At 39.7% G+C, this 15,025-nt stretch overlaps 1 protein-coding gene across 1 annotated transcript in view; it reads right to left on the reverse strand.

Moving 5' to 3' along the window:
- CCDC169 (coiled-coil domain containing 169) overlaps window positions 1–15,025 on the reverse strand; it is a 42,980-nt gene that overhangs the window by 4,415 nt on the left and 23,540 nt on the right. Inside the window, 2 exon segments of the mRNA XM_079903431.1 lie at window positions 5,258–5,311; window positions 5,532–5,630. Of these exon segments, the coding sequence (XP_079759557.1) occupies window positions 5,258–5,311; window positions 5,532–5,630 (153 nt within the window).

The following is a 15,025-nucleotide window of genomic DNA, read 5'->3' on the forward strand; positions in this document are numbered from 1 at the left end:
AGGAGTCATTGTATTGTATTTGGCTATTAAGAGATAAACTGTGTCAGAACTCAGTGGTGGGGGCAGAAGGCAGCTGAAAGAGGTCGAGGAGTGAATAGCAAAGGCAGTGAGTGTATCCACTCTTTCATGAAGTTTAGCTGAGAAAAAGAAAGCTAAGGTAGTACTTTTATGAGGATAGGGCAAAATAGAAGTTTGTTTTTGCTGTATTTTGGTGGAAGAGATGAGCATGCTGCAGACAAAGGACACACCACAGTCAGTGGAAGAGAGATTGGAAATATGAGAAAATAATTAGGAAATGAGTCCTAGAGGCAGCAGATAGACTTTGGAAGAAGTATGGGATCCTTTTACTTTAAGGCAGAAGGAGGAACGGGAAAGATGGATAAAGATGTGCATACATTTGAAGGCAAAAGGGAAGGCAGTTGGATTTCATACCTGAGGAACTCTTTGCTTTGTGAAGCAAAAATATTAACTAATTTTCTAAAAGTGACAACTTTGGACCAGAAGATGGAATTCATTCATTTATTCACTCAGCAGATGTTATTGAGCATCTTCTATGTGCCACCACTACATTAGGCACTGGGGTACAAGGACAAATTGCGGTTCTTACAATCTATTGGGGAAACAGCAAAATAAATAGATTGTACAATTAGCTGCCTTAGCAGAGGTTTGCATAGGTGCTTTGTAAGCATACAACAGATGCAACTAATTCTGGCTTTAGGGGGATCCACATGGAATAGTAGCCAATTAAGAACTAGGGAAAGGACATTCCAGACAGAGGGAGCAGCACAGGCGTCAAGGTATAAAGCAGATGATAGACACAGGAATCACATATATCATTGGTCTGGCTGCAGTACAGGGCGTAAGTAAGAACATAGCTGGAGAGGCGGGCACTGCGTGTCAGACAGGACCTTGTAAAACACACTGAGCAGCTTTGCTGAGATCCTTTGGACAATGCAAAGTCACTGAAATTTTATACACTGAAGTGTTCTTCACCTGTATTTCAGAATGATTGCTCAGAGAGCAGAGAAGAAAAATGAGTATGGTGAGGACAAGACTAACAGCTATGCTGTTGAGATTATATCTCAAGTCTACATTTAAACCTGGGAGCTCTATTTTCAAATGAACAATAACAAGATAGAGTTGTCGAAAAAGGCAACGAAACAGCTGGATAGTCTAGAACCTATGTCATGAGGAATGGCTAATGTAACTTAATATTTTAGCTTAGGTGGTAAAAAAAGCTATGAGAAGACGGAGAGCTGTTTTCAAACCTTTGAAAAGTTGTCGTATAGAAAGAGTGTAGACTTCCTCTTCAGAGGATGGAACTAAAAGCAATGGGTTTTAAGGAAGTCTCAAAGAAAAAGAAGAAGGAACAGAAGTTTCAAGGAAGAAAAATAAGGAGTTGATGCTTTAACAAGCCTAAAAATTAGAATTGCCTTACAATCAAACAGAGCTGCCTCAGGTGCCTTATCTGGAAGCGAAAGCATTATATTCAACAACTCTCAGATGCATTGCTAGAATTCTCTGTTTGTGGGAATAGAAGTTAAGTTTATTGTGTGTTTCAACAAGCTCTAGTCAGTCTTTCTGCCTGACTCTGAAGTATACAGTGCACTGTACAGGCATACCTTGCTTTACTGCACCTTGCTTTATTGCACTTTGCAAATAAATCTGTAGAAATTTTTCTACAAATTCGAGGTTTTGTGGCAACCCAACACTGAGCAAGTCTATCTGCACCATTTTTCCAATAGCACTTGCTCACTTCATGTCTCTGTGTCACATTTTGGTAATTCTTGAAAAATGTTTCAAACTTTTTCATTATTATTATTATATAATCTGAGAAAAGATTCCTTTCAAAATATTACTGCTCATTGACAATGCACCTGGTCACCTCAGAGCTCCAATGGAGATAGACAACAATTGGTTTTCGTGTTTACTAACACAACCCCCATTCTGCAGCCTATGGAGCAAGGAGTTATTTTGACTTTCAACTCTTACTACTTAAGAAATGCATTTCGTAAGGCTATGGGCTGCCATAGTGATTCCTTTCATGGATTTCGGCAAAGTAAATGGAAAACCTTCCGGAAAGGATTCACCATTTAGATACCATTAAGAACATTCATGATTCATGGGAAGAGGTCAAAATATCAACATTAAGAGGAGTTTGGAAGAAGCTAATTCCAATCCTCGTGCATGACTTTGACAGGTTCAAGACTTCAGTAAAGGAAGTAACTTCCATCTGATGGAAGTAATGAGAGAACTAGAATTAGAAGTGGAGACTGAACATGTGACTGAATTGCAATCTTGCGATTGCAATTGTAATTACAATCTCATGATAAAACTTTCACAGATAAGGAGTTGCTTCATGTAGTTGAGCAAAGAGAAGTGGTTTCTTGAGATAGCATCTACTCCTGGTGAAGACTGCTGAAATGACAACAAAGGATTTAGAATAGTACATAGATTTAGTTGATAACAGTGTCAGGGACTGAGAGGATTGAGTCCAATTTTGAAAGAGGTTTTACTGTGGGTAAAATGCTTTCAAACACCATTGCATTCCACAGAGAAATCATTCGTGAAAGGCAGCGTCAATCCCTGTGGCAAACTTCACTGTGGTCGTATTTCAAGAAACTGTCACAGCCGCCCCACCTTCAGCACCCACCACCCTGATCGGTCAGCAGCCATCAACGTCAAGAGCAGACCCTCCACCAGCAAAACGATTCTGACCTGCTGGAGGCTCAGTGACGGTTAGCATTTTTTTAGCAATAAAGTATTTTAAAATTAAGGTACAGATATTGTTTTTTAGACATAATGCTCTTGCACTACAGTATAGTGTAAACATAAATGTAATATGCACTGGAAACCAAAAAATTCCCATGACTTGCTTTACTGTAATATTTGTTTTATAGTGGTGGTCTGGAATCAAACCTGCAATATCTCTGAGGTATGCCTGTATATCCTTTTTTTAATCTTTCATTTTTAAAAACTGAAATATAATTGATGTACAATATTCTGTAAGTTATAGGCATATAATATAGAGATTGACAATTTTTAAAGGTTATACTCCATTTATAGTTATTATAAAATATTGGCTATATTGCTTGTATATTCTTAAAAAGCAATGTCTTATACACGGTGTAACTTAGAAGAATCCTGATATGTGGAAACTCAGTTTCAGTCAAAGCAGTGAAGCCAGCAGAAATATAAACAGCAGACTCAGCAAAAAGCTCTAGTTATCTACTAAAGAATCAATTATTTATGTATTCAGCATGGGAAGAACTGCAAATCATTCATTGACCTTTCCAGTCACCATAGTATCCACATGGTCAGAACCATTTTGACTATAAAGATTAACAATTCACTCTAGAGTGAAAATCCTTATTAACATTTACACAGGGAAACAGGATTAACATCTTCCTGGGAAGCTGTTAAAATAGGCTTTGATTGTATGTTCAGTGATCCTGTATAATCAAACTAGGAACTATTCCACCCAAATGATTTTTTCAGATAAACAAAGCTAAAGGAGGATGGCTAAGGCAAGTCCCTGTCACAGAGAGAGGGGCTAGGGAGATCGGGAAAGAAACACAGGAAAATAATATTTACCATTTACTGGAATTTAGAACCAATTATGTGCCAAGCATTTCACTCAGCACTTTACTTACATTATATCTCTAAACCCTCACAAATCCCCTGCAAGATAACTACAGTACCACTGCTTCCCTTCTACAGAGGAAGAAAGAAATTGAGGCCCCAAAAGATTGAACCACAGTTAGGCACAAATGTGATATTCAAATCCAAATTTGCAGTGACTCCAGAGTCTGTGGTCTTTCATCGTATCACGGCCTCTTAAGGGAGGTGGCATTTTGCTACACCTTGAAGGAGGCAGAACAGGAGTGTAAGAGAAACATTGTACTCCAAGTAGAGAACATGGTCTGAGGAAAGGAATGTGGGTGCCAGTGCTGCAGGGCTTCCAGCCAAGCACCCAGAACCATAAAGTTTGAAGTGATTGTCCATTTTCTGGATAAGAGACTACTGTGAGCGATGCTATTTTGTCTCAATTTCCTGCTTACCTTCATTGGCACTAGAAGTCCAAGCCTCCCTTTATCCCCTATTGCCCTGACTCTCATTCTCAAGTTGTTCTATGCATCCTCTTGTTGGCTCCAATCCCCAGTGCTAACTCCCTTCCTCTCAGTCCTTTCATTGAACCTCTGGACACTCCAGATCAGTGATTAGCCGATTACCTTTATGGCAAAACCAGCCCTCAAGGTCCTCTACCTCCTCGCCTCACGTAGCTATGTCCTGACGACTCCAGCCCTCTTTCTGGCTCTTCTTCCCTTGACTATCGCTGTTGAAACTCTTCAGAGCTATATCTTAGACTATCTCTTCTTTTCACCCTGTGTATTCTCCCTGATGCATTTCATTCATTCACATGGTGTCATTTACCATCTCTGTGCTAATAAGTTCTAAATCCATATCTTCAATCCTGATCTTTTTTTTTCTTTCTGAGATTCATATATCCAATTGCTCTTTGGACACTTCCATTTGGATAATGCACACTGAAAATTGAATTTATATCCTAAACTTAAAACATATACCAAAATAAAGTTAATAAACATTAGATATTTAAATGTCAAATATTAAGCCATGTAAGTACTAAAGAGACGTGTTGAATGTTATGAAACACTGAGGTGAAGACAGTCTTTTAAACTATGACATAAGAAGCCATAAATAAAAGATAGGTCTGACAACATCAAAATAAACTCTATATACCAACATCATAAATAAAATGAAAAACCAAATGAAAAACTGCAAAATATGTGCATTGTCTTTCATAATTCACTGATCACTTTCCTGTCCTGTCATTTATAAGTATACACTTTCTAGCAATAGCAATGCTGGGTCTATCTTAGACTTCACCATGCATAACTATGAGGTAAAATGCCTTAAGTTTCATGACAGCAGAGGGATAACCACTTATTTGTTTGAATTCTAGCAATTACAAATCAAACTAAAAGAACAACTAAGGAAGCAAATATGCAAAATACACTCTTAATATGGGAAACATATCTCATTTTTACCTTTTTATTAAAGTTATATGTTTTCCTTTTCACCCTCCATATACAGAAACTTGGTACCTTTGTTTCCCATAATTCCAACAGCTGTTTCCCTACCAAGCCAAACCAATCAAAAACCTAGAAAAGTGAATAACATAATTTACAGTAAGAGGAAATTCTTAGAACTTGGAAGTAAAAAAAACAAAAGTTACCTGAGACCTTTCGGCAAGGTATGTACAGTGCTCACGGCTGGTCTTGTGGTAACCCTAGGTGAAAGATACAGAAGTAAAGAATCCAGCATCAGAGAAGATTTATAATACTAGCAAAACTATTGCTAAGTTAAGTTTATGTCGCTATGCTTTTTTAAAGTAATGTACAAAATAGTTTTGTAAGTATATTGTGAGAATTATATAGTAGGTTTGTAGATAACATACTAAAAATCATGGCAGTTCCAAAGGGACGTCTTAGTATAGAATAAAAACAAACCTTTGACTCTTGTTCCAGTCTCAGTGCAGAGTCTTTTAGTTGATTTTCAAGACTCCTTTTTTCTTTCTCTAGTTGTTTAAGCAATGTATTTAAGGCTTCCTGAAAGTATAAACAGTAAATTTTTACATGTGCTCACATTCTAAATAACAATAAATATGACCACCAATTTCTTCATTGACAAATTCCCTCTCCTCTGTATCAGTCTGTGATTTCAGAAGTCTTTAATATGTACCTTTTCAGTAATAGTAATAGTAATAATTACAATATTCATTGAACCCTAGCAATATGCCATGTGCTAAGTGCTTTCCATAGATTATTTCATTTAATTCTTATTATAGCCATGGAGATGGCTAATATATTTATTTCCATTTTATTGTTGAGAAAACTGCTAGAGGTTAAATAACTTGCCCAAAGGCACAGAGCTAATAAATGGTAGAGCTGGAGTTAGAATCCAGGTAATCTGACTCCGAAGACAACACACACTAACAATTATTGTATGTGTATTCATAAGATTGTTACCAGGGTAACAAAAGCAGAGTGTTAGAACAGGCGATAAGGTTGATAATGAGGGGAATTGTGAAAATATTGTAGAGTAGGACAGTTCTGGAATCTAAGACATCAATCCATCACAAATACCCCTCATCACAGATAGCTGAAGCTGAGTAGAGAAGAAGGTCAGCCAAGTGCCAGAGCAATAATGCACTACACTGATTTGGTTTAAAATTTTAGTTCCTAAACTAATAACTGATCTTTTCCAGTAACTCCAATTATTTCCCATATTCTTACATATTAGATTTTAAAATCGCCAAGTCAAATTCTACACAACTCCTGTTGGTCATGATCTAGGTCACCGAATTTATTAAAAGACACATCAAATAAAAATGGAAGCTGCCGATTTAAATCTCCACAGAGCAAACTGCAAGCTATCTTAGAGCGCATACCCTTCTCCTGAAACACAGCTCATTCTTGAAAAAATTTGCTTATTCTCTCTTAGATACTTGTTAATAACTATTAGAAGTGTAAAAATTGTATTAATAGGAATAATTAGGTCAGCTGAAACAGGACAATTTCTAGTCTCTAAAAATAACAGCAGTGATAAAACAAAAATCCTTTGGAAGTGACAATTCTCCACTATGCATATGTGCATCCCTGTTAAAACATGATTAGTGATCTTTCTCAGGCAGGCATTATTTGTCTTCAAAAATTATGCACTGGCGTCCTGAATGGTTTTCAATCCCCCTCCCCCAGATACAAACTTGCTCCAAGAAAATCAATGAAAGCCCTGTAAATACAAGAGGATAAGCCGACTGAGTTCGCTATAAAAATCAAACCCTTATGAAATAAACCAATGCTCAAGGATGACAGTTTTTGAAGGGACAATCAGGGAGTGATGGATATAGTTCAAAATTTTGCTGCATAGACCCCTTCTCCAAGGATTCCAAGCTTAGCCTTCCATAGTAATATGCTTCACTTACATCATTTGTTAAATACATTTTTAGAGATGTACAATAGGATCTAATCATTTTTAATATTGAGTCAATGGGAAAATGCACTCCAAATTCTAAAAGGAATTAATTTACAAATAAACAACTGGAATAAAATTATTTTTATATTAATGAGATATGGTCCAAAACTGAAGGAGATATGGTCCAAAACTCTAGAAGCTCATACAAGAAATGTAGATAGGAAAGACATAAATTCAAGACCTGAAGCAAAGTATTTGAGCAATAAATAAGAGGCAAGGTAAGATCACTAGGGAAGGCCTTGGTTAGCGAAGGCTTGGTGTATGCCAGTTTCGGGAGTCTACACACTGGGAGCTATTGAAAGTTATTAAAGAAGCGACATGATGAAAGCAGAGGTTTAGGAATATTAATCGAGTGGCAGTTTCTATGACAAAAGGATGATTTCTGTTACTTGTTGGTGTGGATTTGCAGTTTTAACCCTTGAGGTTTAAGCATTTTTAATATGCTTTCTCTGTGTTAGAATATATCTTGCTGCTATTCCCATGCAGACTGGATTCCTTGTCTTGTCTCCTAATTTTACAATTCACTTTATTTATTAAAAGATTTTCATCAAGCACCTCCTGTGTGTCAGGCACTGTGATAGGGATACCACAGTGAGAATTACAAACCTAGGCCCTATCCGCATGAAGCTCAGAGTCTAATAGGGTGCCTATTAAACCACCAACGTGGTTTACATTGGTGAATGTTACACATAAGCTTGAGAAGAATCTGTATCCTGCTGTTGTTGGATGGAATATTCTATAACTGTCAATAGACTGAGTTGATTGATAGTGATGTTCAGCTCAGCTATATCTTCATTGATTTTTCTGCCTTCTTGATTTATCAGTTGCTGACAGGAGGTGTTATATCTCCAACTTTAATAATGGATTTGCCTGTTCTTCCTCCAGTAATTCATCACATTTACCATATAAGTGTTCCTATCAGTTTGTTACGCAGATCTCGGTGACTGTCTGGATTTGTCTACTCATACAGATTTTGGGGGGGGGGGAATTTTTCCTGCAAATTCAGATTCCTAAGGAGTCAAGAAGAGTCATTGATTTTCAGGTTATCCACCTTTTTTTGTTATGACATGATTGATGACTCCCAAGCACTATACATATTGGAGCTGAAACCAGAAGTCACAAACTTCTTGAACCTCTTTTCTAATTGGAATGGAAAGAGTGCATTCTCCAAATCAGTGGCTGCATACCCTTATGCTGAAGACTTGTTAGTCTGCTCTCGCAGTGATACCACATCTGGCAAACAGTTGGTGCTACTAATTGGTTAAGTCTGCAGTAGCCTATAGTCTTTCTCCAAGATACACCTAGTTTATACAGGGGTCAGACTGGCAAATTAAACAGAGCTATGTTAGGCCCTCTTCCTCAGGATAACAAATTGTTCTTGTATTACAATTTTGGCCCTGGGTGGGGAAGGCACAATTTCTCACATTTCCATTAGGTTTTCTGCACCATGATAGCTTTTACTTCAGAGATGAGGGCCCAATGGAGGGTTAACTTCAACTGCCAAGTATATCTACTTCAATTACTTAAGTACTGGAAAAATTATCACTGTGGGAGTAGGGGAGTCTGTAGGCACATTGGGTCCAGTGTGATTTGGACTTCAAGCACAGATTGCCATTCTGGGGATCAATGTCAACTCAGACCTCGAAATGTCTGGTTATTTCCTTTCTCACAGTGTACAGTCACCTGTAAAAGTGGTCAGAGGTCTGTTCAGGGGAAGACTGGAGATATTGTCATGATATGTACTTGGACTGATGTTGTGGGGTCCTTCCTTTTAGGAACCCAGCCACTTCTTTGGTCTATGATTTCTGGATCTGAAAATTGGTTCAGGTCTGGGAAATGAGCAAATAACTATGTCTTCTACTGGGTTAACTGTCCTCAGCCTCTACTCCTCCATTCTTAATTTCTTTTAATTATAGCTGTTGAACAGCACCGTCATGAATTGGCTTGGCAGCCAGGATTGGAGGTGGGGCAGCTCCTGAGGCTGGGGGGAACTGGTTGCCTTGCTGGAGAGAGGCCTGTCGAGCAGCTTCCAGGACAGTGAGTGCTCTAGCCCTTACTAGAGCTAGAGGTGGGCCACCTCTGCCCATCCAGAGGGTCCAGGTGGAGTTGTAGAGCTGACATCATCACGAGCATCCATCCAGCTGTCCTGTCACAGTTTTAGGATCCCTGGTTATCCCCATCAGGGCCCTGCCCTTCACATAACAGGCCCGCTTGGACTGGGTATTCAAATGCCTCTGGAGCTCTGCAACCCTCACAATCGGGTCTTCAGCCTCGCTGTTCTATTGTGGCTGCCCTTTCACTACTGGTACAGATGGCCTCTTTAGAAGCTACCACAAAGGCTCTCTGCTTTTCACTCTTAGATATTAAGTGCTTGCTAACTATTCTCAGCCTCTCATTATCCTTATGAAGGATGACAATACAATTGGGCAATAACCCCATATTTTCCAAATGCCTGCATCATGGCTTCTTCCACAGTATTTCCCTACATGAGAACATTTTCCAAGGTCACCATCAGTGAAATCTTTAGCAACGCAACAGCCACACTGAGCCAGGATCTACTGGTGCCACGTCTACTAATCAGGACAGCCCCTACTGCCTGCTACATAGTGAGCCAGTGCCAAATCCCATCTAACCTCCTGTTTTCTCACATCACTCCCAGTACCTCTAGTTGTAGATGTGGTGTTCTGAGAAGCAGATAACAAGATGGGGTTAAATGTGAAAAGATTCTATTATTAGAAATGTCTGTGTGAAAGGAAACAGGGAAGGAACAGGAGAGGGCTGGGAAAGCAGTCAACTGTAATGCAAGTCTGATCCCCAGTGAAGGGGAGAGGGAGAGAAGGTCCTGGAAGTGGAAGCATCCCAGGCAGGCATGCAGCCTAAGGAAAGTCTGGCAAAGCCAGCAGGGAATCCTTAAGCCAAAGTCACTGACAGTGGGGTCCCATATTTCCTAGGAATAGGTCTGCCTTGGTATCCCCACTGCACCTGATCATGGGCCTGCAACAGCCTGTGGGAGGTGAGGTCTTGATGAAAAGCAGTGATGGATTTCGAGCCCAACACCAAGGGTCCTCAGTCAGTTAACCTTCCTGTCCTGGGAAGTCTGTGAGGTGCATTCTCTGAGTGGACAGACTGACTGCTTTTCTTAAGGGCATTTCAGTTTTTCAAATGTAGAATCCTCCAATCTCCTACTCTTTGAGGGTTAATCCTAGTTGCTGGTTTTCTGGGAGTAGGGCAAGTTGGAGAGAGCTGAGAGTTCCATTATCCAGATCACATATTTTCATTTAATTATATCATTTTAGACCTGTATCTCACTCTCACCCTCATCTGTGCCTGAAGGCCCAAAGTCCAAAGCTACTGCAGCTTAATTTTTTTCCAGAACATAGACGACTGACTGAAGGACAGTATCCTGACACATGGGGTGGCAGAGGGGTCCCAGTAACTAACTGCTCCATGTACATATATATGTTCAATTAACCTCTCAGTTTCCAGCTCCATCCTCACCTCCACCTTCTTCAGCACCTGGTGCTGCCAAGTTCTAAGGCACTAAGTGGGTCTGAAGAGTGACTGCTCTAATTTCACTGATATTCCTCTCGGCAGGCATTTTGCTGTTGCTTCCTCAACTCTAAGTCAATGACTATTCCTCCAACTGAGGGTCTTCCAAAATTTGTTAATACATTTGTCCAAACGCATAGAATGTACAACACCAAAAGTAAACCCTAGGGTAAACTATGGACTTCGGGTGATTATGATGGGTCAATTTAGGTTCATTTTGATGAGTGATGTTGATAAGGGGAACAGCCATGCATGTGTGGGGTAGAGGGTATACGGGAAATCTCCATACCTTCCTCCCAATTTTGTTGTGAACCTAAAACTGCTCTAAAAAATAAAGTGTTATGCAAGTAAATAATTTTAAAAATTGCCTAGAGAGAAAATGAGAACACATTTTGGATTTTGCAAAACTACAATAGTCATTAAGTACCTTGGACCATTAAAAGCAATACATTTGTGATTCCAATTATAAAATTATTATACACATCAGAAATCCTTTAAAAATTATAAAACCATACTATAATAACCTTAAGATTCATTCTAGAGTTTGATTCTTTATTTTACTTACTTCAAAATAAACTAGTATTTAAAAACGATTTTATCATAGGCACATAGTCTCTCATCCCGTCACTTCCAGTTCATTAGAAGACCCACAACTTAAAGTTCTTGGTCTTCCCAAGGAGCTGGTTTTATCTGATTATATAATCAGTCATCATGTACTAGAAAACTGCCTAAAAAGATATCCTCAAGCTACAGCTAAATTGAAGACACCACTAGAAACTACCCAGCCCACACCAAATCACGCACACACAAAATTAATTCTTACTATCATGGAAAAGCTGTTCTGTTTTGTTTTTGAAACTAAACAGATCTTAGCATTCCAAACAGTATCATACTTCACCTATATTCATGTCTTAATTTGCTTGTAAAAAGTCACCTTCCGGGCTTCCCTGGTGGGGCAGTGGTTGAGAGTCCGCCTGCCGATGCAGGGGACGCGGGTTCGTACCCCGGTCTGGGAAGATCCCACATGCCGCGGAGCAGCTGGGCCCGTGAGCCATGGCCGCTGAGCCTGCGCGTCCAGAGCCTGTGCTCCGCAACGGGAGAGGCCACAACAGTGAGAGGCCCGCGTACAGCAAAAAAAAAAAAAAAAAAAAAAGTCACCTTCCAACAGGAGATTGAAACAACAGGGAAAGAATAAGAAATTTCAGGATACTATTCACATACCTGAAATCAAATATACTTAGATTTTTTTAAAGTCCCTTTCATCTATACCAAGTGGAAAAGAAGCTCTATTAGCCACTTATTTTTTTTAAAAACAATCGCAATTACTATACTGAGGAACACATAAAAACTACAAGCTTAAAAATCACTCTATTGAATGCTTACAAGAGAAAAACCTGAGAATACAATTAATCACAACTCCTAGATATGCTGTACCTCTTAGTGGAAGCAATTGCAACAATGAATGAGCACGGCGTTCTGCATGCTTAAATGACAAGCGCCCCCTGGTGGACAACATTGTTATTAGATTTATGTATAAAATCTGTAACTTATTCTCTGATTTGAGGCTACACCTGTCTCCAAATTAACCATTGTGATCTTTGGGGAGAACACAAATCTGGTGATGCCTATAACATAATACCTCATATTGATTCTACAGACTTAGTCTTTAGCTAATTGAACCTTTCTTTAAATGCCTTAAGATTATATTTATAAGGACGTAGTAAGGATTTGAATTTCGGCAAATTGGCTTTCTAGCAATTGATTCTCTACAAATTGACCAAGAGTCCTGCAGAGGACATTTGAGGTGAGACTAGATATCTTCCCTCCCTTGTGCCTCCCTCCACCAGGCCGTCTTGTTGGCTTTAGGAGCGGGATCTCCTGTGCTCTAACCATCTGATGGACAGAGCATGTGTGCTGGTAAGAGGTTTCCTTGAAGGGTCCAAGTTGTCTGGATGTAGTGGAAAACAAAGGAGAGTACACTGATGGAAAAATTAGAAGCAGAGAGAAATAGGGGTGCTATGGTCTGAATGTTTGTGCCCCCCCCCCCAATTCATATATTAAAATCCCAACGCCTGATGTGATGGTATCATGGGAGATGCTTAGGTTATGAGGTTTGAGCCCTCATGAATAGGATTAATGTTCTTATAAAATAGATCCCCCAGAGCTCCCTTACCCTTTCCACCATGTGAAGACACAGCAAGAAGGCATTGTCTATGAACCAGAAAGCGAGCCCTTATCAAGCACTGAATCTGCTGGTGTCTTAATCCCGGACTTCTCAGCCTCCAGAACTGTGACAAATAAATTTCTGTTGCTTATAAACCACCCAGTCTGTAGTATTTTTTTTTAACAGCCCAAACAGACTGAGATAAGGTGTCACTGATTTTGATTCCAGATGAGTCAAGGACCAAGACTCCCGCTGTCATAGAGTTGACCACAGGGAAATGGTGGAAGTTGGTGATAAAGACTTTATACTAACTCTTGTTGCAAGACATGCTGTCTTGCACATCTTTCTCTGAGGGATATAAATTCCTTAAATTGGTTTGTTTCTTTTTCCCAGATTGTGCTCTGTAATAGAACCTATTGAAATGCCTGCTAAAAAGACCAATGTTCAGGGCTTACCCTAGACCTACGAAATGAGGATCTCTGGGAGTAATGCCCAGAATGTATACTTTCAATAAATTATCCATGTGATTCTTATAGAGTTTGAAAATTAAAGAACCACTACTCGAAAGACTGATCAGCAGCTAAGGATGCAGCAGTGCTGGGCAGTAAAGGGAAGTTGGGAAGTAGAGGAGCCAACCCTCTTTCCTGTTTGTGGCACAGTATTAGAGGTACTAAGCTTGACTTGGCCTGAACAAGCTAATCTAGGAAACAAGACATGCACTGCCAAATGTGAGTAGTGACAGTAAAGCACTGAAAGATTACTCAATTTATTGCTGGGGAACCCTCTGCAGGGCTGCACGGTGCAAGCCATCAAGCTCTGATAAATAGCACAGTCCATCCTTAGCTCTGTAACCTAACTACCTAACTAGAGATTAATGAAGAGGCCTGGAGAGCCAGGTCAGAACCTGAGAAATAGCTATTGCTCATCAGAGGTGAAACAGCCGGATTAGCCTTAACTTTTAGTTATTTGGTATGCTTACAACAGATTCTAGCCTTCCAGAAAGGCTACAGATCTTTGCAGGACACACCTGGAAATTCCTGAAACATTAGGGAGGCTCTACATTCTTTTTCTGGTGGACACAAACAGAAGGGGCTAGAAAATGTACACCCAGCTAGCCCAAGAGAAGTAAAGGTTCTGTGCCTTTTATCAGAAGCTTTAACTCCCTGCAGAAGCCCCTGCTTTCTGGGCAGGTACAAAGAACCACAAAATTCTGCGAGAGCTTTAAGAAGGTACCAGAAGATTCACAACTGTGTAACAGCAGAGCTAAATAAGTCAAACAGATTGCACATCTCTGGGCCTTACCCTTGCCCTTATTCCTTCCAAATAGATTAAGGTTAATCTCACAACAGACTTGTTTTAATGAAATTTTACTTCTCCTTTATCAAGGGAAGGAAGGAAGAGAACTAACACGCTGCTCTGTCAGCCACTATGCTTTTGGCTTGACATATCTCTAGTAGTCTGCATGACAACCTTACAAGAGAGTTTAACTAACTCTATTTTACAGATGAGGAAATTAAGCCTCAGAGAGATGAACTAACTTCCTCAGTGTCCCATAGTTTGAATTTGAACCAGAACAGTTTAATTCCAGAAGCCATGTTTCCATGGCTTACACTCACTCCACTTTCTCACCCCTACTTTCCTCTGCACCACTTTTCCCCCCCAATATCCCCTCTTCTGGTTAGCACTTGCTTACATCCTTCACCTCTGAATAATTTGCCCAAACTATGGACCATGCGCTCTATCCTACCCTGCACCAGAAGTTTCCTGGAGAACATCCTTCTGCTGATCATTCATAAACCTTCTCCTCCCTTGGCTTCTGGGATGCCACTCTTGCCCACTTCTCCCCCTCATCCTTTTTCAATATTTTTCCTTCTCATTGATCTTCACTGAATTACCTTAAATGTTAGTATGTCCCAGGGTTCAATCCTCAATCCTATTTGTCAGACTACATATTTTTGCCTGAGCAATCTTTAAACTTTCATGACTTCAAGTGACACTGATGACTCCATGGCCTCTATTTCCAGAGAGACAATGTTCTGCAGTCTAAAACTATTTCCAGTTGCTGACTGACCACTGGTATCTGTGTAACACATACAAACCTAAGTCATTTCCTATTATCCTCACTAGTTCTGATTTCTAGAGCCCCGCTCATTTTAATCCACAAAGTTATTCAAGCTTAACCATCCTCAAATCCTCTCCCACTCTCACCCGAGTATCTAGATACGTATAAAATCCACATTCCTCAACATCTCTTCA

This window comes from Stenella coeruleoalba, assembly GCF_951394435.1.
Source record: "Stenella coeruleoalba genome assembly, chromosome: 18".
In the NCBI taxonomy this organism is placed as follows: Eukaryota; Metazoa; Chordata; class Mammalia; order Artiodactyla; family Delphinidae; genus Stenella; species Stenella coeruleoalba.